The 22,448-nt window shown below is 41.5% G+C and overlaps 2 protein-coding genes across 2 annotated transcripts in view; one reads left to right on the top strand and one right to left on the bottom strand.

Moving 5' to 3' along the window:
- LOC310793916 (integrin alpha-X-like) overlaps positions 1-11,076 on the top strand; it is a gene marked incomplete at its 5' end in the record, with an annotated part of 34,249 nt that extends 23,173 nt beyond the window's left edge. The window contains 14 exons of the mRNA XM_083655804.1: positions 2,020-2,064; positions 2,548-2,645; positions 2,744-2,882; positions 3,972-4,070; positions 4,286-4,365; positions 4,516-4,593; positions 4,811-4,886; positions 5,374-5,490; positions 5,581-5,622; positions 5,735-5,860; positions 5,972-6,079; positions 6,268-6,306; positions 6,437-6,547; positions 9,871-11,076. Coding sequence (XP_083511930.1) covers positions 2,020-2,064; positions 2,548-2,645; positions 2,744-2,882; positions 3,972-4,070; positions 4,286-4,365; positions 4,516-4,593; positions 4,811-4,886; positions 5,374-5,490; positions 5,581-5,622; positions 5,735-5,860; positions 5,972-6,079; positions 6,268-6,306; positions 6,437-6,547; positions 9,871-10,143 — 1,431 coding nt within the window. The 3' untranslated portion in view covers positions 10,144-11,076. The remainder of the gene's footprint in view (positions 1-2,019; positions 2,065-2,547; positions 2,646-2,743; positions 2,883-3,971; positions 4,071-4,285; positions 4,366-4,515; positions 4,594-4,810; positions 4,887-5,373; positions 5,491-5,580; positions 5,623-5,734; positions 5,861-5,971; positions 6,080-6,267; positions 6,307-6,436; positions 6,548-9,870) is intronic.
- A 1,127-nt stretch (positions 11,077-12,203) lies between these two features.
- On the bottom strand, positions 12,204-20,591 carry LOC310794191 (uncharacterized protein). The gene is made up of 14 exons (XM_083656130.1): positions 20,404-20,591; positions 20,175-20,274; positions 19,690-20,010; positions 19,403-19,516; positions 19,126-19,240; positions 18,390-18,499; positions 18,138-18,289; positions 16,329-17,959; positions 16,113-16,226; positions 15,894-16,006; positions 14,819-15,137; positions 14,603-14,716; positions 14,386-14,498; positions 12,204-12,837 (listed from the first exon to the last, which is right to left on the bottom strand). The coding sequence occupies exons 1-14, from the start codon at positions 20,475-20,477 to the stop codon at positions 12,577-12,579; spliced, it is 3,651 nt and encodes a 1,216-aa protein (XP_083512256.1). The 5' UTR covers positions 20,478-20,591; the 3' UTR covers positions 12,204-12,576.
- Between the last annotated feature and the right edge of the window lie 1,857 nt (positions 20,592-22,448).

The following is a 22,448-nucleotide window of genomic DNA, read 5'->3' as shown; positions in this document are numbered from 1 at the left end:
AAGTATCAACATGTAACATCTAGGTATCAGCATGTCACCAACTGAGAACGCAACATCTCAGTTTTAAAAAACACTTCAAAGATATGAATATCATACTATAATGTGAGGAATCTCTGTCTGTTTGTTTGTCCTATATCGAGAACCGTTCGTCTGATCAACATCAGTGTGTTGCTGGGGACTCGAGGAAGTGCAGTGTCGGATTTGGTGCAATTTGGACACTAGTAATAAACTACAATATACTGTATATACTAATAAACTTTGACTAACCAAGGGAACAGCGAGCCGCTCAGCTCTGTCTGAGTGCAGCGGGGGCTGTTTGTTACAAACACCGTCACATCACAGCGGGGCGGGGCTTCACGCGTCCCGCTCAGTTAAACTGCCAGAGAGAGAAGAAGAAGCGCACACATAGGAGAAAAACAACAGAGGCGGGACCAGTAGTATCTTGAGAACAGTTTGTCGACCTCACACTTGGCGGGTGTATTGCCGAAGGACCCAAGGCTGTGGAATTTCAGGTTTGGTGCAATTTGGACAAATGACACGTGCAAATATTAATAAACTTAGCAGTGGGGCGACTGGGCACTGCAATTGTCGAATGTGAAGTTGTTTGAATGAGCGGTTCTCGAGAAAGCTGCAAGCAGCAATCAGCCCGTTCTGGACAGGGCCATTTTAAACGGGCACTGCACTAGTTTACACATAATGAAAAGGAACAGATCTATACGCAGAACAGAAGACCAGAATATGACTTATGTTATTTAAGGGATATTATTGTGAAATGAATGCCGACAGGGCAATCAGGACCCCGCTGCGAAGCATCCTGAAGTGGTGCCCCGTTTAAAGTTTGCAGGGAGTTTGTAGTACCACGTGTGAAGGAGTAGTTCGAGTTCAAAGAGGGCATGGTTTGAACGAGCCTTGACACGAGAGTCGGCCTGTTTCTTATTCTGAGTCTCAGCGTAGCACCCCAATATGGCGTTGCAGGCTCCACTAAAAATGGCCTTGCATCTTCATACACGTAGCAATCACAATAAAACAGTACTTGCCTCACACAAGAAGGTTTTTGTCCGTCGCTACGGGCAATTCGTGTTCCTATTGATTGTGTAGTTTCCAATTCTGAGCCGTTTTTGTCATGCCAGAGCCTGTATTTTCTGTAATAATTATGGGTTTCTCCACGCATAGCCACAGCAGAGATGGCGCTGATTCCCCGCTGGGAAGCAGAACAACAACAGCAGCCATTTTCAATGGAAAAGATAGAAATTACAGGCTCTGTAATGAATGCCGTCATTGATCAATCAGAATCAAGTCTTCAACAAAGACGTGTAATAATTAACAATATTTAGTGGTGAGATAGACTGTGAATGCAAATAATTATTAAAATAAATGTTGGCACAACCGCTAAAGAGATATTGGATAATAAATTAATACGCCAACATTTTGAGAGATTTGCCTATTTGCCATATCAGGGTATATAAGTTAAATTCAATACCTTTTTTAATACTTTTTCAAGACCCTCAACGCCACTTTTGTCACATCAGCGATAGAGGTGTAAATCACAAGTTTCATCATGATACAATATTATATAGGTACGTAGCTTATGACAAAAATAAATTTTCTGATATCACAAAGTCCACTACGATACGATATCGATTCAATTCAGGGGTCTGTGATCGATATAGGACAATATCACATGCTCAATTAACACCATGAGCACAAGAGCTACACAATTTTATATCTCTCAAACAGCAATTAAGACTTTTTAAGGGCCTTACTTTTCCCTAAATTTATTGATCAACTTTTAATACTTTTCAAGACCCCGCGGATACCCTGCATACTCTCGATAGTTAATAGCTATTAGTCTTAAAATGTATTCATTCATTAATCCTTTATGACTTGCTCTGTATTTTTGTTTAATTTCTTTTGTGACCAAATTTGATCAACAATTCATCACTGACAGAAATCACATTAGAAGACTTGCTATGTATTTTTAAATGTGGCATCAACAGAAATGAGAACTTTGTTTTACAGGTGCCCTTCGAAAGGAACTGTAGCAAGGAGGATTCAAGATTCAAGGTACAAGTATCACGTGTGAAATTCTTGTGCTGTGGACTCCGTTTACAACATAAGACAAGTCAGAGACAGTGCACATAGGTGCACATGTCTTGTGCATACTTTAGACGTGCTTCTACATCTTAAATTTGACGTATTTGACATACAGGTGCAAATAGCATATACCTTATTAAACATAGAATTAAACATTAGACATACGTAATGGTAGCAGCTACGGTACGGTACAGTACGGCTACTACACTATTTGTGTATGTTAAGGAGTCTCGTGGCCTGCGGGAAGAAACTGTTCCTCAAGCGATTTGTGCGTGCTTTTGGAACCCTGTATCTCCTCCCTGAGGGTAACAGGGAGAACAGGCTGTTGTGGGGATGGTTTGTGTCTTTGATGATCTTCAGAGACCTCCTGAGGCACCGCTGGTTATACAGTTCATGCAGTTCTGGCAACTCACATCCTGTTACGTGCTGGGCCGCGCATCTCACTCTCCGTAGCGCCCTGCGGTCCATGGTGGTACAGTTCCCGTACCAGGTGGTGGTGAAGTCCCTAAGCAGAAACGCATTGCAGAGCTGGTGGTGGATTTCAAATTTGCGTACGTACAGCTGACAAATATTCAGAAATATCATAACTTTAAGATCATAATTATCAAATATATGGACAGATTTAAGCGAACTAGTGTGTTCCTTTTAGCACCAAAACATTATTGGTGGTGGACCAGGCCTACTTCAATGTGACTGTAAGTCTGGCCAATCCCGGTGACGACTCGTACAACACCAGCCTCACACTGCACTATCCTCCAGGCCTCTCCTTCTCCAAGATGGATCACAAGGTGACATACACAATACATTATCCTTGTCAATTGTTTATTACTAACAATGCTAAACACCTTGTAGCATGAGCGTTAATAGATAATGCCTTAGTAACTTCTTTACTCTTTTTTTTGCCTGAAGTAAACTTAATTTAGAATTTTATATCAAAAGCCTGATTCTACTGAATATATCTATATTCAGCTAAAATAATGGTCAAATTAAACTAAAAACACACAATGTGTGGACCAAAACAGCTCAGCAGGCACAGTAGAATATCAAAAATTGAAGAAAGGAGCTGTTAGGAATTTAAATGACAAAATTTAATTGGAAGTAATTGTACCTGTGTACTACAAAGAGTTTAACAGAGTACATCTTCATGAAGGTGATACAGGCAAGAACAATACCGCAACGCGTTTCAACCGTTGGGTTTTCGTCAGGCTGTGTCTCTTTGTAGTACAGAGGTACAATTACTTCCAATTAAGTTTTGTCATTTAAATTCCTAACAGCTTCTTTCTTCAATTTTTCCAATTAAACTAAACAAATCAATACAATCAAGGACATTGAACCAATTTTTGCCATTGGCTTATGAATTTGTTTGCACAAATTATGAAATTGTGTATGTTGATAATAATGAAAATGAAGGCACCAAAACAAGATAACATGTAAGCTACAGTATCGTCCAATCAGTTGTTACACCATCTCTGCGCCCCATAATGCTATTTGAAATCACTCTTCTCTCTAAACGTTCATGGGATTCCTTTGTGTAAAAGTCCAGGCACATTTGTCTAAAATCTGACCCTGGTTCTGTTCACTGTTCATGGACTCGCTCTGTTTTTAAGTGAGCCGCTGCTTCTATACGCGTGTGGATTTGTAGCATGTCGCCCAGTTTGTACAGTAGAATGAGAGGATAGATTAGTCAGGTGTAGCCTATGCATACGGAGAGGAGGGCAGGGGAGCAGGTAAACCACACATCAGAAACAAATAATGTGATACGCGTTTCCACAAAGCTTCTATTACATTTTCTCAGATTATGACTGTTCCTAAACTTGCACTGCTTACTTCAACACCTGGGTGTGATTTTTTTTGTTTTGTTTTACTGACTTCAACAGGGGTTAATGCCGTATAGCTGCAACGATAAAGGTGACGAAGGTGTAATAGACAAAACAACATGCAGCATCAGCCCCCCTGTCTACCGAAGTGGATCCACTGTGAGTCATGCAGCACAGAAACAGATGATGAAAGAAGCGGAAGTGTCATAGTTTAAAGTTGGAGATGTGACCCAGTGACAAAGCCTTTGACATTTATAACACTGACCTTTTTAACTTCTCTTACATGGAGTTCTTTGTGCACATTCTCTCTGTTTTTCTGATTTTTTGTTTGAATCTATTCTAACATCAATGTCGTTGGCCATTTTTCTCTTAAGGCAACATTTAAGAGTGTATTCCGCATCGGTAACACCTATGACTGGAACGACACGATGTTGATGACGATCACTGGAAAAAGGTAGAGGCTTACTCATACGATCACTCCGACACATGGGACAATGCTTAACATTTCCGCTGCATTATTAATGTGGAAAAACCTCAGTAAAACCTTCTTCTCACACTTAATACTTACAATATGAAATGCATTTTGCATCCTCTTTCATTACAGTGATAATGAAAACTCAACCAGAGGTTCCCTGACCCAAAACATCACTGTTCAATTTCAAATTGACTTGGCAGTAAAAGTGTAAGTGGCATTAGTGACATGGTATCATGTAAATTAATAAATACTATTAGAAATGTATTACTACCATAAGGCTCAGGCCTACCTTCCTGTCAAATAAAGTATGAAAATGCCAAAAATAAATATATAATAATAACATATTAATGTCCTTGAAATGCTATCAATAGTTCTTATATCTCGCCAATAATTGCAAATGGTGATTGTCCTTCATTCTTTTTAGGAGTGAAATCTCCACCACTTATCTGCAATTTACATCGGAGGATACTGCACCAAAAAGACTTGTGACTACATATGAGGTAAAGTCCTAAATTATGATGTAAAAAGCTTATGTAGAGTAAGTATAAAAACACTACATGCACTGTAAAAAGGTAATGAAATCAGCACATCCTTAAATGGCAACTTAATGACGCACGCATGCATGCACGCACGCACACACGCACACACACACACACACACACACACACACACACACACACACACACTTATATTTATTTATATATATATATATATACCGGTATATATATATATATAAAAGATACATACATTTACAACATATTCATTATGAGTTCAGTCAACTTGCAGTTTCAGAAACAGTTTTAAGTGCCTTCATATTTTTTTGCAGTGTTCTTGAAATTACTCATTTTGAGGACAAGGCATGCTTGAGAGAAAGGATTGTGCAGCAGCATACTGTAGGAGGAACTGAAACTCAATACCGGTTATGGTCTGTTCTATTCTCTCTGTGGAAAATCTAGAGGTCAAAAATGAATCTCACACTATCCATAGGTGACGAACTCGGGTTTTAAGGCTTTGCCCATCAACGTGACCCTGAACTTCCCGACTAAACTCAAACACAACTTTGAAATGAAGAACTACCAAGTCACCATGGCATCCAAGCATCAGGTAACATGCTGGCAGTGAGAAAACCACTTGCATTCACTGTTGTTGTTATTTATAAAATCACAAATCCTTGATGCTGCTTCTTTTTTTAAGAGCACAACTCAATGCAGAGACCCCATCGACTTCAAGTCTGGAGTAAGTAAAACATTTATTATCAAACTATTCAATCTTGAACAGGTCGTGAATTTACAAGTCAAAATCCCATCAAAATGAAATGAACAAATTCTACCGTTTGCCTGTGTTACAGAACTGTTCAAATGAAAACGAGTGCAAATCCATAACGTGTGAGAGTTTCATTCTGGAGAAACATTCAACTACTACTTTTGAACTGTCTGGGGAAGTCGAATTTAAGGACCTCAAGCAAAATGCAAAGGTATGTACTGTATCATCAAGAACACAAAAATCATCAGCACTGGTTCAAAATGGTCTTAAATTGAAGTGTGGAACATAATGTTACAGTAATCGACATGTTTTCACTTCACAGAACATCGCTTTTCTGAAACGATATACTGGCGCTGGAGCGGAGGTTCTGTTTAATGGCTCTATACACATTAGCTACGACAGACAGCGGTATGTTCAGGCGAGAACAGAGGTAGGTTGAACTCGCTGATGTAAACCCTCAGTGTTTTGCTTGCACCGGTGTTTATCCTGCCTTTTGGACACAAAATGGCCCCTGTGAAAAGGGTCTATAATGCCAAAGGAAAGATTTCTCACTTGTGGTATGTTTTTAAGCATGCTGATGACCACATTTCATTGTACGGTTGCCTTTATTTACTGCAGAATAAAGATTCTACCGAATTCCGTTTCCCCGAAGCAGAGGTAACTACATGCATGATACACTCGGTCTATACATAAACTCAAACAGTTACAACTATCCAGAAGAAATGTAAGATCAGAGCTGAAGAATCACAAGGCCTACTCCTGAAAGTCTAATTTTCTCCCCCATCAGATGACTGTGTCTGTTGAGTTAATAATTCATCCCGACCAGCTGTTGATCATTGCGACAGGAGTTGGAGGGGGGCTCCTGCTTTTGATCATCATCACTGTCATCATGTTTAAGGTGAGTGCTAACTTGGCAATTTCTGAATAGAAGGGTTTCAGGACCGCAGGGCTCCAGTTTTTACATAATACCGTATTAACCCCGAGGAGTAGGCTTGGGTCGATTTTCGGAAATATTGCGATATTCGGGAAATATCACGATTTAGAAATTTTACTTTCAGGGTTAGGGCTCAGTTTTAAAGCCAGTGAAGTTTCATAAATAAAACTAGAAGACCTAAGGCATCCTTTGGTACAACCATGTCATGCTACCTTATCAGGAATGAGCTAAATAACGCTCCAACGATAAGCAAAATTTTGGCGAGGGAATTTCTTTTACCAAATGGGTCTTTTTCACAGCGGTGGCAGGTGTGTGTGTGTGTTAATTTCGTAGACAAAAACTATGATTAACTAGAACGACCGCAACGCGGACTTATGCCTCCGCCATTAGTTCATTCTACAGTCCAAATCGCCATTTGAGGCAAATTGGAAGAAATTCCGTCAAGGCGCTCCAGAGATGTTGCGTTACAGAGCTTGAAAATTGGGTGTGTGAGGTCACAGTGACCTTGAACTTTGACCACCAAAATGTCCTTGAGTCCAAGTGGACGTTTGACGCAAATTCGAAGAAATTCCATCAAGACATTCCTGAGATATCGCGTTAACAAGCTTGAAAATGGCATTCGAGAGGTCACAGTGACCTTGACCTTTGACCTTTGATAACCAAAATGGAATCAGTTCATCCTTGCATCCAAGTCGATGTTTGAGCCAAATCAGAAGAAATTCTATCAAGCTGTTCTTCAGATATTGCGTTAACGAACTTGGGAATGGCGTTCATGAGGTCATAGTGACCTTGAAGTTTGACCACCAAAATCTAATCAGTTGATGCTTGAGTCCAAGTCGATGTTTGAGACAAATTTGATGCAATTCCATCAAGGCATTCCTGAGATATCGCGTTAACAAGCTTGAAAATGGCGTTCGAGAGGTCACAGTGACCTTGACCTTTGACCACCAACATCCAATCAGTTCATCCTTGAGTCCAAGTCGATGTTTGAGGCAAATTTGATTAAATTCCAACAAGGCATTCCTAAGATATCGCGTTAACAAGCTTGAAAATGGCGTTCGAGAGGTCACAGTGACCTTGACCTTTGACCACCAAAATCTAATCAGATCATCCTTGAGTCTAAGTGGATGTTTAAGGCAAATTTGATGAAATTCCGTCAAGGCGTTCCTCAGATATCGCGTTAACGAACCTCGTACGGATGGCCGTATGTACGGACGGACAACCCGGATCCATAATGCCTCTGGAGGCATAAAAATGTTTGTTTACTACCTATTTTCACTGATGAAAACTAGACGTTGACTAAAATAGGACAAGTTGTGATGACAAAAACTATGAGGAAATCTATTGACATTTTCATCAACAAATCAAAACTAGACTAAAATATTAGGGAGGGACGAATTGGGAAGAGATCCAATCAGAAGAGAAGTTAAACAGTTAAATCTGTGTCTGTATTGCACGTTCAAACCTTAATACCATTCCATAATAACAGTTTAATAGATCTTTCCAATGAGTTTGGAAATTTTAAATAAACAATAGTAAGGTTTTCTTTGACTAAGATTAGACTAAAATACTCAAGACTTTTAGTTGACTAAAACTTGACTAAACTAGAACGCCCACACCACGGATATATGCCTCCCTCAACAAGTGAGCAGTCGACATCCATGGCTATCCAGACTTTGATGTTTGAGCGAAATGTGAAGAAATCCCGTCATGGCGTTACTGAGATATTGAGTTAACGAGCTTGAAAATGGCGTTCATGAGGTCACAGTGACCTTGACTTTTGACCACCAAAATTGAATCAGTTCATCCTTGAGTCCAAGTCGATGTTTGAGGCAAGTTGGAAGAAATCCCGTCAAGGCATTCATTACATTATCTCATTTAGCAGACGCTTTGGTCCAAAGCGACTTACAATATCACATTTTGTCAACAGTCCAGAAAACAACTATGCAACACAATCAATGACAGCTAAGACATTTTGATAGACTAGAGTAGCACCATGTAGGAAGTCGTTATTGTGTTAACGAGCTTGGAAATGGCATTCGGGAGGTCACAGTGACATTGAACTTTGACGACCAAAATCTTATCAGTTCATCCTTGAGTCCAAGTCGGTATTTGAGCCAAATTGGAAGAAATTCTGTCAAGGCGTTCCCTCAGATATCGCGTTAACGAGCATGGAAATGGCATTTTGGAGGTCACAGTGACCTTGAACTTTGACCACCAAAATGCAATCAGTTCATCCTTGAGTCCAAGTGGACGTTTGAGGTAAATTTATCGATTCCTAGGCTCGCCCGTCCTGCAGCTCACTGAGCTGGCCCTGCAGCTCGCATTCGCAGCGGGGCCTTGCTGTGTGGCCAATGAGACCAGCATCACTGATGTCAGATTTATGACATCACTGATGATGTCATTGTGGGATTTATGACATCACTGTTGATGTCACAGTGGGATTTATGACATCACGGATGATGTAACAGTGGGATTTATGACATCACAGTGGGACAGAGAAAGAGAGAAACAAACAAACAGACAGAGCCCCAGCTCCCATACTGATGATGATTCTGTCAAGGCGTTCCCTTGCGTTAAAGAACATCGGACATACGGACGAACAACCAGAAACCATGACGACTCCGGGCTGGCTATTGCCGGCGGAGGCATAATAAAAACAGGATGAGGTTGACCAAATATGATAAAAACTAACAAAGGCATACGACACACGACTAAGATTAAGACTAAATAAAATAAAAACATGACAAAATTAACGTGTGTGTGTGTCCGTTTTAAACCAGTTGCCTTATGATGTTATTCAGCCTTTCTAATGCTAATGCGTGGTTAAATCAGCCAATTTTATTATATGGGGGAGGGGGGAGGGGGGGGATTGTAGTCCTATGCCGTGGATGTGGTCCCTGGGAAATTTGGTTTGGTACTTGGTCTGAAAAGTCTGGGAACCCCTAGTCTGGAACACTATTTAACCTTTTTATTTGGGGGGGTCTATATCCGCCACTCCCTCAGCAAGTAGATAAAGGTTAAAACACTTCCCTTATCAAATAGTATGTATGGTAAATCTTAATTTAGAGCTCTTCAAATATGACCCAACACAGAAAAACATTCAACAAGCACAATTTTAGAGCTTTTTTGTTCGTTTTTCAACAATTATTGATCTTTGCGTTCAATTTTAAAATAGTAAATTATACAACAGAGCAGATAAATCATTGTTTGAATTATTAATAAGTGAAATAAGCCTGAATTTGCAGGATTCTGGTGACAATTCTCCTTGTTGTCTCTGTCCTAAGATGGGCTGCTTTAAGAGGAAAACAGTCCAGGATTACCAAGACCAAGATCAAGCTTCCATTCAACTTGACACCATGGCCCAGTCTGACCCTGCTATCGCCAGCAGCCAATCACAGACCGATGGCAAGCCTGACCCACCCGCAGAGGCCGAACCGCTGCTTGACAGTGATGATGATGCCAGCGACCAAATCACACCTGCAAATGCAGTGGAGGGATCAGACAAAACCGAATCCGCCTCCGCTCTGACAACAGATCATTACGCCAAGGTGATCTGAGCCACAGTCTCTACTCTGATGTGACAGTCACTGTTGTATGTTAAATTTAACCGTTATCTTGCTGGAGTGCTGAGTGCACTTCCAGGCCTACAGTAACAGTGTTATTTTATACATGTATATTTGCTTGGTTATGGTTACACTGGATTTTCTTTAACATTTGCGACTTCTGGCACAGGCATTTAGAGAAGCTGCAGTAGAGCTGATATTTGTTTTGCTTTTGCCATTACAGTATTGTGCAATTTGATAATGCAATGACACTGTCTGCATCAGCTGATGCTTCTGCACAGGTGACAAACTCAATCTGTGTCTGTGACAATATAACCTTAGTGTCAATGAATATGAAATATACTTGTGAACAGCAATACCTGCTGAAGTTGCTCTTCGAAAGTAGAGTACCAATCAAATGTTTGGATATATGCATTTTTCTTTATTATATTTATTTTTTGTTACTATTTTTCGCATTTTAGAATAATAGTCAAGCAGAAATGTGTTAAACAAATCAAAACTATCTTGATGGGAAGGCAAAGGCTTTGGAAATAAATTCATACACAGTCATTAACTTCACTATTTCTATTTGTCTAAGAAACTAATTTCAAGCTTTAAAGCAGAGGCCTTTAGATCAAAATGTCATTAATAATGACAAACATAACATTCAATCAGGTGTGTCCAGACTTTTGACCGGTAGTGTAGTTATGGGGTACATATTTGAGTTACACAGTAATACCTACCAAAAAGGTGCATTTATTTTGTGTTGGATTTTTCATGCATCAGTCTTAATTCTGTTCAGGTGAACTGTAATTAAATACGTAAAAGTAGGCTATCTAACAGACGCACATGAGCCAGGATACGCAGAATAATAGCTTGTAAATTACGCTTTTAATATTTGGTAATAGTTGCAGCTCGGTTGTCCCTCTGTGTGTACAGTCAAAATAAACCAATTTCTTTTCATTACTGTGTTGTGTGCATTTATTTACTTCAATCATGAGAGACCGGTCGGTAGGTACTTTGGCGTATGACTCCATTGTAAGATGGCGCTCCTCTTGAGGCGAGAGGAGGGCTTCTGTATGAGCTAGGATAGAGAATCCCCCTCGTGGGAGATTCTACAGGAGTTCAGACTCATTGGTGGTGGGCTGGGGGGAATGGCCAGCCGTGATGCCAACTGCTGCTATGATCCGCCAGAGGTGGGGGGGTGACGTAGGACCCTTGCTATATGTACTAGGATGGACTGGCGATGACTGACGTTGACGACGCCTGGGCTTGATTGATGTCACGTGTTGATCAGGTAACGTGAATATGGCGGCCTTCCTGATTGAAATTTGGTTGAAACCTCACTTACTTACATAAAAGTGATTCTACTCACATAATCGCACACACACACACACACACACACACACACACACACACACAACCAGAATATGTTTTTAATCCGGATGTAACCCTTTAACTACAAACCTCTTCTATCTGTGTACTTTCTTTTTAGTTCTGTCAGTGGCAGGTGTTGTTCATGAGGTGCAGTTCAATCACTCCTCGCAGTGGTGACAAATGCAATAAAAAAAGTTCTAATCACTTTTTTAGTTTAGTTTACACATGTTGGTGAGAAGAATAAAATGCAGTGCAACAACCTGAGCAAACAAACTGGTGTAACTAGCTCCCACGCAACAATGCACACAAAGTAGGGAGGAACAATTATTAATAAAAAATATATATATATATATATATATATATATATATATATATATATATATATATATATATATATATATATATATATATATTTAATATATATATATATATATATAATTGAAATACTGTATGTAAAGTGCAGGAGGGTGCGACTTCCTCCGAGGGGGAAAAGTGTTTAAGGCAGCTTTCTAGAAAAATCGGTTTCCTTGCAATTCATATCACATTTGCAAAAAGATAATTTCTTGTCAATGTTGCACAGCTGTACTAGAAGGATCTAGAGTACTCTGATCAATGCCTATCAACATAAACAACTAGTCTAGATTTTGGAATTTACCAATTTTAATGTTAAAATTTCACAATTTAAAAAGAAGCCAGTAGGTTTGACATTTATAAAACAAAATGTTAATGTCTAACCTTTATAATACCAAGAGGCAAGATATGTCCAAACGAACGCTGGATTGATATAATTCAACAACAAGACTTAGCAAAATGTATGGATATGTCATAATCAGGATTGAAATGGCTTGATATTCAAACTAAAAGCTTATGATGCAACGTGAATAAAAACTTTTTTTTGAGCAGCAGCAGATCACCACCTTGAACTTTGAAATCGCAAATGGGTTATACTTTTATTTTCACAATTCAAACATTGGTGTGGAAAAAAATTATTTGAATTCTACTTCTACATGCTTTTGAATCAAAAGTAAAATAATCAGTGCAAGTAACTCGGGAGAAATTCCAACGTTAATGTCAAAAAGGAGACGCAGTGGGGTCTAACGTCTTAAAAAGGTCCTTCAGCAGTGTAACTCCCACATTCACAGACTTCTTTTGTCCAGAGCTTTGCGTCAGCTTCACTGGTAAGCGATGCGTGCCGGAGGCTCTCACCTGGACTCGACTCGCACCTAGACTCCTGCAGGTCGACCCGACTGTGGTCTCCAAGGAGGTTTGAAGAGAGGGCTGAGGTTCTGCTGGATCTGGGTTCTCCACAGACTGTTTGCGAGAACCGTGAGCCTGAGGAGCAGAACACAAATGATGGAGGAAGAGAGCAGGAAGAACAGAAGACTCAGACTCACTTTAATAGCCACACTAAGTTATCAGATACATATGAAGAATTTGACTTGATTACACCATATCCTGAGAAAAGGTAACTCCAGGTGTTTTTGACCTGGACCCTTGGCCTATTTTCCATCATTTCACATCATACCAATCAATTATGACCATAATCATCATTGTGTGCATGACTCTCCAATAGTCATAAACTGCAAGTGGACACTCCATAGGTCACACATGGGCAAAATACCCACGATGGAATAGTTTTTTTTTTTTTTTTTTACAGTGCACCTGAACGCAACATGCAAGATACCCGCTGAATAAGTGTCCAAATGTTCATGTCTTTCTGGCCAATACTCTACTTCTGTTATAGCATTTCAGTCTGGAATATGGAATATCTTTCAATAATCTTTATGATTAAAAGGCTAAAAGTAATCTCGTGTGTAAGAAATGACTGTTCTACATTGAAGTAAACATTTAAATAATTAACTCGTTGGTTTTGGATTTATTTAGCTTCAAGAGTGCATTTTTGTTCATGTGACCCTCAACATAGGCTTTGAGAATCCCGGGCCACTTACTGATACTTGTGCTTAAATTAACCCACTCATATTCTGGTTTATTTCAAGAAAAACATTTTGGCTAGTGGAAATTCTAATTGGCTGGTAACTTTAAAATCTAGCAGCCATATTGGCAGGTGGTCAAAAAAGTTAATTTCAAACCCTGCAGGGAGAGCAGGTGGTAACATAGGGGTGAGTGAGAAAAGGATCAAATATTGGTGGTTAAGACTGAATAATGACATCACAACTGTTAATTTAAAATTAGTTATTCCTCTAAACCTGGCTTCAAATGCCCCAAATTTTTCACGCTGGCGCCGTTCGGCCCTCAGCAAAATCTGGTAGCGAGGAGGTTTTTTTGTGGGCCTCTCTATCATCAAAGTTGCCCATCCATTGGTTACGGCATGACAATATTTGTTCGGCCCCCGGCAACAATCTGGGTTTCTCATGTGGCCCCCCCATGAAAAATTGTTGCCCACCCCTGCCATAGGTCAAACCCAAAGTACCCATACCATGTTTTCCCCCTCAAGTTATTGACGTTCACTCTGTACTGAGACACCCTGGCAAACGACATGTAAGTCGCTCTATAGTGAAGCAAGTGTTGAGACTTGGGTCAGAATCAATCAGTATGATGGAAAAACAGCATCCAAATCTCAGTCAATGGCCAGAGTTATGTTTTAAGAAGGTAGTGATACACCAGACACTTTTATGTGGGACGTGTAGACTCTAGAGGGCAACAATCACAGCAACAGGCAACAACATTGAGAGAGAGAGAGAGAGAGAGAGAGAGAGAGAGAGAGAGAGAGAGAGAGAGAAATCCATTCAAGCATTTCCTGGCAACAATATGTCCGATATGAATAAAAACAATGGGTGGCATCTGTTGCCCATCTTAATTGCCCAAATAAGTTTCCCTGCCCTACACATGTGCCACTGCTGTAACAGTGTAAATGTCAACCTTGAGCATCTCCATCGGCACATCTCTCAGCATCATCTCCTGCTTCAGCTCCTTTTTTATGCAGCTTTCCACCTCGTCATTCTGTTCCTCCTCTTTTCTCTTCAGTGGCCGTTCTGAGGGCAAAGACAGTGTTGTTTTTGCCCTTGTTTTCACTTTGTCACACACACACACACACACAAATTTCAATTTCTTTAATATGAATTAATAAGCACCGTACCTAAAGGGACACTGGTCTGAGTGTTGTCCTGTTGCTCTCCATCCCGCTGAAACGGGGGCAGGCTCAGAAAGAGCGTTTTCATCACTGAACTGGTGGTATTTGCTTCTGAAGATCCTACAAAATAAAATAAAAATACAATCAACAGATTTCAGCACTACAAAATTGCATTTCACACTAGTATTCATAAGGAGTGTGAGACATATTCCAGGCTCTTACCTTTGTGGGACGAGACATTAGGCATCTGCTGCTGAGCCTGGGTTGCGGAGGGATCTGGACTGGTACCACTTTGAATGGGATTGGTGGACTTAAAAAGGTCCTTCAGCGGCGTGACTCCCACATTCACACACTTCTTTTGTCCAGAGCTTTGCGTCAGCTTCACTGGTAAGCGATGCGTGCCGGAGGCTCTCATCTGGAGTCGACTCGCACCTTGACTCCTGCAGGTCGACCCGACTGCGGTCTCCAAGGAGGTTTGAAGAGAGGGCTGAGGTTCTGCTGGATCTGGGATCTCCACAGACCGTTTGCGAGAACCGTGAGCCTGAGGAGCAGAACACAAAGGATGGAGGAAGAGAGCAGGAAGGGGCTACTCAGATTCACTTTAATAGCCACACTAAGTTATCAGATACATATGAGGAATTTGACTTGATTACACCATATCCTGAGAAAAGGTAATTCCAGGTGTTTTTGACCTGGACCCTTGGCCTATTTTCCATCATTTCACATCATACCAATCAATTCTGAGCAAAATCACCATTGTGTGCATGACTCTCCAATACAGTCCTAAACTGCCAGTGGACACTCCATAAGTCAAACCCAAAGTACCCATACCATGTTTTCCCCTCAAGTTATTGACGTTCACTCTGTACTGAGACAACCTGGCAAACGACATGTAAGTCGCTCTATAGTGAAGCAAGTGTTGAGACTTGGGTCAGAGTCAATCAGTATGATGGAAAAACAACATCCAAATCTCAGTCAATGGCCAGAGTTATGTTTTAAGAAGGTAGTGATACACCAGACACTTTTATGTGGGTCGTGTAGACTCTAGAGGGCAACAATCACAGCAACAGGCAACAACATTGAGAGAGAGAGAGAGAGAGAGAGAGAGAGAGAGAGAGAGAGAGAGAGAGAGAGAGAGAGAGAGAGAGAGAGAGAGAAATCCATTCAAGCATTTCCTGGCAACAATATGTCCGATATGAATAAAAACAATGGGTGGCATCTGTTGCCCATCTTAATTGCCCAAATAAGTTTCCCTGCCCTACACATGTGCCACTGCTGTAACAGTGTAAATGTCAACCTTGAGCATCTCCATCGGCACATCTCTCAGCATCATCTCCTGCTTCAGCTCCTTTTTTATGCAGCTTTCCACCTCGTCATTCTGTTCCTCCTCTTTTCTCTTCAGTGGCCGTTCTGAGGGCAAAGACAGTGTTGTTTTTGCCCTTGTTTTCACTTTGTCACACACACACACACACACACAAATTTCAATTTCTTTAATATGAATTAATAAGCACCGTACCTAAAGGGACACTGGTCTGAGTGTTGTCCTGTTGCTCTCCATCCTGCCGAAACGGGGGCAGGCTCAGAAAGAGCGTTTTCAGAACTGAACTGGTGGTATTTGCTTCTGAAGATCCTACAAAATAAAATAAAAATACAATCAACAGATTTCAGCAATACAAAATTGCATTTCACACTAGTATTCATAAGGAGTGTGAGACATATTCCAGGCTCTTACCTTTGTGGGACGAGATATTAGGCATCTGCTGCTGAGCCTGGGTTGTGGAGGCATCTGGACTGGTAGCACTTTGAATCGGATTGGTTGTCATTTCACCGACAGAATCTGACTTTGAACTGTTTGTGTTTTTCCTTTTACGTCTTTGCTTGCAGCCTGTAGGATCAGCAGACCGGTCTTGAGGACAGAAGGAAGTCCTTGGAGAATCTGGTTGAGACTGTGTGCACGGTAGCGGAGCCTCACAGATGGGGCTTGCAAAAAGGCTGAGGAAGGGTCTGGCGGTGGCCTTGCCAGGTTCAACTGCAGTTTTCACAGGATTACCTTTACTTCTGCAGGCTGTAGAACGTGGAGTTGGTTGGGAGGATTGAATGGACTCTTGACGAGAAGAGGGCGATGTTGCTGATTCTGGTGCAGCCTGCAAGCGAGGCAGCTGATCAAAGCGGTTAGTTATGGGACCTGCAAAAAGCTTGTGGAAGGGTCTTTTCAAATCAAGTGACTGTGTGCCAGCTTTGAGGCCAGATGGTGCCCTTTGGAGATGGTGTTTGAGCTCAGTGGGTTGCTTGGACACAAACCGATGAGTGACAGAGTTCTTACTGTAGTTAGTGACAGGTTCGGCAGGAGCAGATACTCTACCTGCACGGTCAATACAACTTGAAGAGGGGTAAGGAGACTGTATTGAGTGTGGAGAGCTAGATGGCACACGGGAAAGACGTGATTTTAACTGTGCAGGATGTTTAAGAGCAGATGTCTGACTGAGAGGGCTTGAAAAAAGGCTGTGGAAGGCAGTTTGTGCGGGTTTAGCGGGCCCAACAGGAGGAACACCTTTACTTTTACAGTCTTCAGAGCCCAATACGGTATCTCTGGGCTTTTGGGAGTCTTGCAGGCAAGTCATATCCGTAGGCAGGTGCCGGTTTCCTTTGGTAAAATGATGGGGGGATGCCTGAATAATAGGACCTCCTTTCATGTCTGTTTTGCTTTTGGAAGAAATGGACTTCTCCATCTTCATGAAATGGGTCAATAAACCAAACTTTACCAAATGGGAAGCTCTTTCAGCATGCTTCTGAGATTGGTTTGATTCACTGTCGGCACTTCCTGAAGATGAGGCCTTTTCATTTTGGTTTGCAAAGCTTGAGTGAGGATCTGCTACCTCTCCAAAGACAGTTTTTGCGGTGTAGGATATGGATTGTGCAGGAGGGGCAGATGTTTTTGCGGTGTAGGATATGGATTGTGCATGAGGAGGGGCAGATGAGCAGCTATAGGTAGGATTCCCCACTGCTTTGCAAGAGCCAAGGACAGCATCAACAGAGTATGGAGCATCACTTTGCCTTGCAGGGCCTGAAGGACAATCAAGAGAACTGGGTGCAGAATGAGCAGTGGATTCTTGGCTTGCAGGAGTTGCAAAGAGACTGGGGAAAGGTCTGAATGATTGAGATCCAAGCACTGCTTCGACTGAATAAGAAACAGGCTCCTTGTGGCTAAGGTTACTGGAGGGAGGGCTGTGAGATTGGACAGCATCTGCTGCATGTGGTTGAACAGCGTCCTCTGCAGTATCAACCAGTCCTTCAGCCTCACACATAAAGGTTTCCTTCTCAGCATGTGGCTCTGATGGGCAGCAACTGTTGTAAAAATTAGGCCTGAAAGATAATATATATATATATAGTTATTGTGAGCCAAGTTATGCAACCTAGCTATGGGCTAATCCATCATGTCACGACATGTGTGAATGCTTAATGATTAGATATCCTCTCCACTAGAGAATTACATGGACATATTTACATAATTCTCTTGACATTCAAATGTGTATGCTCACACCTGATGGGATGCATTAGCAGGTGGGGTTTTGGGTTGTCACGTGTCACGTTCTCCTCCGTAATCGCAGATTCCTCTGTGTCCGTTGGCCGGCCTGAGGCGTCTTGTTCTGCTTTCTTTGCATTTTCATAATGCTCATTGTCCCTTTTGAATGCCTGTAGGGAGATGTAAACCCCATTATTGATTTCAGAAAATAGCAGAGCATATTTTATGCAGACAAGATTTTTTTTAATGACAGGGCATTTGCATACAGACCTCCTCCAGCAGTTGTTTTGTGAGGTCAGTAAGAGGCTCATGGGAAAACCTGCACTCTGCTCCATGCGAACAATATCCCCTGCTATGGAAGAACTTGCAGGGGGCGGAATGTGTCGACTTGGTTAAGGAAATATAATGTCAAGTCCCAAGTCTGAATGTAGAACATGAAAGTCAAGTCAGGACAAATCAAGAGTCCACCTTCATTTGAATATCTTAAACAAAATATCTAGGACTTTTCAATGCAATATGGTTTTAATAACCATATTGCACGCCCCAATCAGGGCATACATGGACGACATGACAACGATAACACCAACAAACGCATGTACCAAACACTTGCTCGATAAACTCCAAGGAAACATTGAATGGGCACGAATGGAGATTAAGCCCACCAAATCCCGCAGCATCTCCATTGTCAATGGCCAGCTCGCCAATGAGAGGTTTCACATCAACGGCGAACCAATACCAACAATCTTGTTGGTATTGACTTGGCTTTTCAAGTCAAAACATGTTCAAGTCATCAAAGTACAAGTCCAAGTCAAGTCTCAAGTCAACAGAATCCAAGTGAGGTCTCAAGTCTTTTTTTCATGCATGCAACTGTACCATGCATCAATTCAAGTCTCAAGTACTTTAAAATATGCCTCGACTCTGACTTGAGTCCAAGTCCTGACATGACTTGAGTCACAATACACTTCTGTAGGAATGTACGGATCATCGTTGTTGACCCAAAGGATATTGTGCATGTATGGGCAGCTCTCTCCTTTTGCGCAGAATCCTTGGATGTAAAATTTGCACATTTCTTTGATGAAATTGTTGGCACCCTGAGCATGCTCCAGTTGGCATTCATCACCCTGAATGCAATAAAAACAAAGTAAAATAATGTGACACTGCTAGAGAAAATCCTCACTGACAAGTGCCATGTTTTATTCCTCAAGTCTCTTTGATTTGAGTTTGATGCCATATACATTTTCAGTAAATAAGTGATAGACATAATAATAATAAATGTAACCTGCCTTGTTGCATCTTCCATAAAGGAAGTGGCGACAAAGTATCCGTCCATCCACTACCAAAGCATTCTGGGCCTTGAACTCCTCGGTCATGAACTTCTTCCGTTCCACCGGGACGTCCTAGGAGGAAGAGAAAATGTGCACTAAAGGACAGAATGGAGCTCTTTTCAAGAGACATTTTCTTCAAACATTGTCAGATGACTTAATTTGAATGCTATCTTCTGCTGCCCAACTCTCCACAGCAGGAGAGAGACATGCAAGAGTCCTTTCATCTGCCAAACTGTTTTACCCACCTGCTTGCCAACTTTATTCCTTCTGCCCTTGCCTGCAGTCCGGTTAGCCGGACGCCACCCTTCTCTGTTGCCAGGCCCCCTTCTATCATTCTGCCAATCCTGATTCTTCCTCTTCTTTTGCTGTTGTTGCTTGTTAACATTGTGATTCCTGTTATTGTGATTGGCTTTACTGCTGTGGCTGCAGAAGTCCAGGTTTTCGGTGAAGCCAGCACCAAGTTTGTTCCCACACTGCTCCATATGGCCTGTGGCTTTAGAAGGATAGTCTCTGGAGGATGATGGGGCATTATAAGCCTCTGACGTCTTGGCTTGGTAAAACGGCTTCTGTAGAACAGCAACAGAGAAAACAATTTTAGCGCATCTTCATTTCAGCTTAATCTCTGTTTTTCCAATGGAGCACAGTGACAGTTCATACAGAAATCATCCATTCCGGGGAAATTTTCATTTGGGTGACCCTAGCATATCAACTACTTGATGTGTAGCATTACCTGTTTGTGTCGTTTTTTCCTTTTATTGCCAGTCTGCTGTTCACCCCTGACTTTCCTCTGTCTGGCATAGTCACTTTCAGCATTCTTCTTATCGCTTTTCCTATAACAATAATAATAATAATACATCACATATATGTAGAGACGAAAGAAGAAAGAAGATTAAAACAACAGACACTACCAGACAAACACATCACTACGTGGGGCACGTGCTGACTGAAAAAGCAGCTACCTGTGTGGAGGACAAGGACTTCTGACATCTTCATCCACAGCTGACAGTCTCGTGAAAAGGTTCGCAAATGCCATTTGACTTTGTTGATTGGTAGCTAGTTAGTCTATTTCTTGGTCGTTTTAGAAAGAGTCGCACTGCACTGCAGCCATGCACGAGGTTGTGGCCACCCGAAACAAAAACAAGTTGCTGTTGACTTGAGAGATCAGTGCTACGATTCGAGAACGCTACTTCCGTGTTTGTCTACTGACGTCACCCCCCCTTTCCGCGTGATTTCTAACCCCACATAGGATAAGCAATAACCACGCCCTGTGGCGCCGGGATTGGCCAGGAGCAACACTGGAGGGCACGCAGCCCAGCGATTTCATGAACCAACTGAATAGGGAGAACGGACAGCGATTTCGAGAGCGGACATTGAAATGAATTATGGTCACATACCTTCCTTACCATAGTAATAATAATAACAGCGCCACAGGGCGTGGTTATTGCTTATCCTATGTGGGGTTAGAAATCACGCCCCCTTTCCCCCTCCTTTTCTTGTTCACGGATTGTAACTTTTGGGTGCATATCGCCACCTACCGCACCGGAGTATCTAGAACAGGATCAAGTTTACATCAGTCTAGATTAGAAAGGTGACCTATTTGGTCTTGTTTTAACCTGACAATTATTAAAAAATGATCTGAAACATATTTTTTGAAGCCTAACATTCAGATTCAGTGTGCTTATCTGGCGACTTATGGCTAATAATTGATCTCATTGACAAAATAACTTATGTCTAATATCTTGTCAGTCATTGCTCCATGCCTCCTCCACCCCAGAAATTGAGTTGTTATAAGCAGGTTTGGAAGAAAATACAGGAACTTAGTTGGCCAAGTAAAATTATTACCTGGAAAAAATAAAATACATGCTTAAGAATAATTATCTTTACAGAAACAGCAGCTGAGAATAGATAAAACTATAAACTAAACATACAATTAAGGTCATTGCATTAAATCATCGTAAAAAAAAAAGCATGAAATAATATTCAGTAACCAATTTTTATAGAAATGGCTCACTGTCATGCACTCCATTACATAGCTGAATACCCTGATTGCAACTCCGCTCACCTACATACAAAAAGATTGTATTGAATACATTTTGATTCATAGTTATAAAAACATTATGAGAAGTGAGGAATCAGATGGACTGGCAAACTGCTGAAACTGGTTAACAACTGTGTCTATCACACAAGTTCTGACCCCTCTATGGGCTCCTCCACTCTGGAGCTCTCCATGGTGCTGAACCTGTCTTGAGTCATTTTGGCCACTAATGAATCATTTTTGCCCATTTAGTCGGCCATAATGACCTAATTCACAAATCCGGCTACGTTAAGTCACCCGCAAGGGGTGCTCTTTACTCTTCCTGAAAGATTTGAGCCCGATTGCATCTAAAATTACATAGCTATGGCCGAATACAATTCTGCTCACTCACTCACAGACATCACTTCACGTTCTTATTGTAGGATACTAGCGAAATACCTATCCCTGTGTTAACAGACAGACAGACAGACAGACAGGCAGGCAGGCAGGCAGGCAGGCAGACAGACAGACAGACAGGCAGACAGACAGGCAGGCAGGCAGGCAGAAAGACACAACTGGCCATTTAGTCAGGCCTCGCTCACAGAGTTGGCATGCAGTCTCTCTTCTCTCTCTCTGTGCTGCTCCAGAGTTCACTGGCCCTAATTACCTCATTTCCATTAGGTCACCCGCAGGGGTGCTCTTTATACTTGCTGAAAGATTCTGCGCGATCGCACGCAAAATGGCATAGCTATGGCCGAACACAATTCTGCTCAATCACTCACACACTCACTCACACACACACAGACAGACACTTCACATTCTTATTATAGGATAATAGGCTACCATATAAATGTACATGCACTCCATATAGTAGGCCTAGCCTATTTTATATGGAGTGCATGGAGTATTTAAAAGTTGGGCATGGATTTGCACAAAACTTGGTATGGAGGTTGGTTGGTTATTGTTATGGGCCAAGAAAGAACTGACATT

The sequence above is a fragment of the Poromitra crassiceps genome (genome assembly GCF_964638095.1).
Source record: "Poromitra crassiceps genome assembly, chromosome: 19".
Taxonomy (NCBI): domain Eukaryota; kingdom Metazoa; phylum Chordata; class Actinopteri; order Beryciformes; family Melamphaidae; genus Poromitra; species Poromitra crassiceps.
Note: the sequence above shows the minus strand (reverse complement) of the source record. Positions and strands in the feature narration are given on the sequence as shown.

Excerpts from the sequence above, each read along its gene's own strand:
- LOC310794191 (XM_083656130.1), bottom strand. The coding sequence starts at position 20,477 with ATGGCATTTGCGAACCTTTTCACGAGACTGTCAGCTGTGGATGAAGAT. Across the intron at positions 19,241-19,402 it reads TTTATGGAAGATGCAACAAG|GGTGATGAATGCCAACTGGA; the intron begins GCAGGTTACATT and ends TATTGCATTCAG. Across the intron at positions 14,499-14,602 it reads TCAGACCAGTGTCCCTTTAG|AACGGCCACTGAAGAGAAAA; the intron begins GTACGGTGCTTA and ends CTTTGCCCTCAG.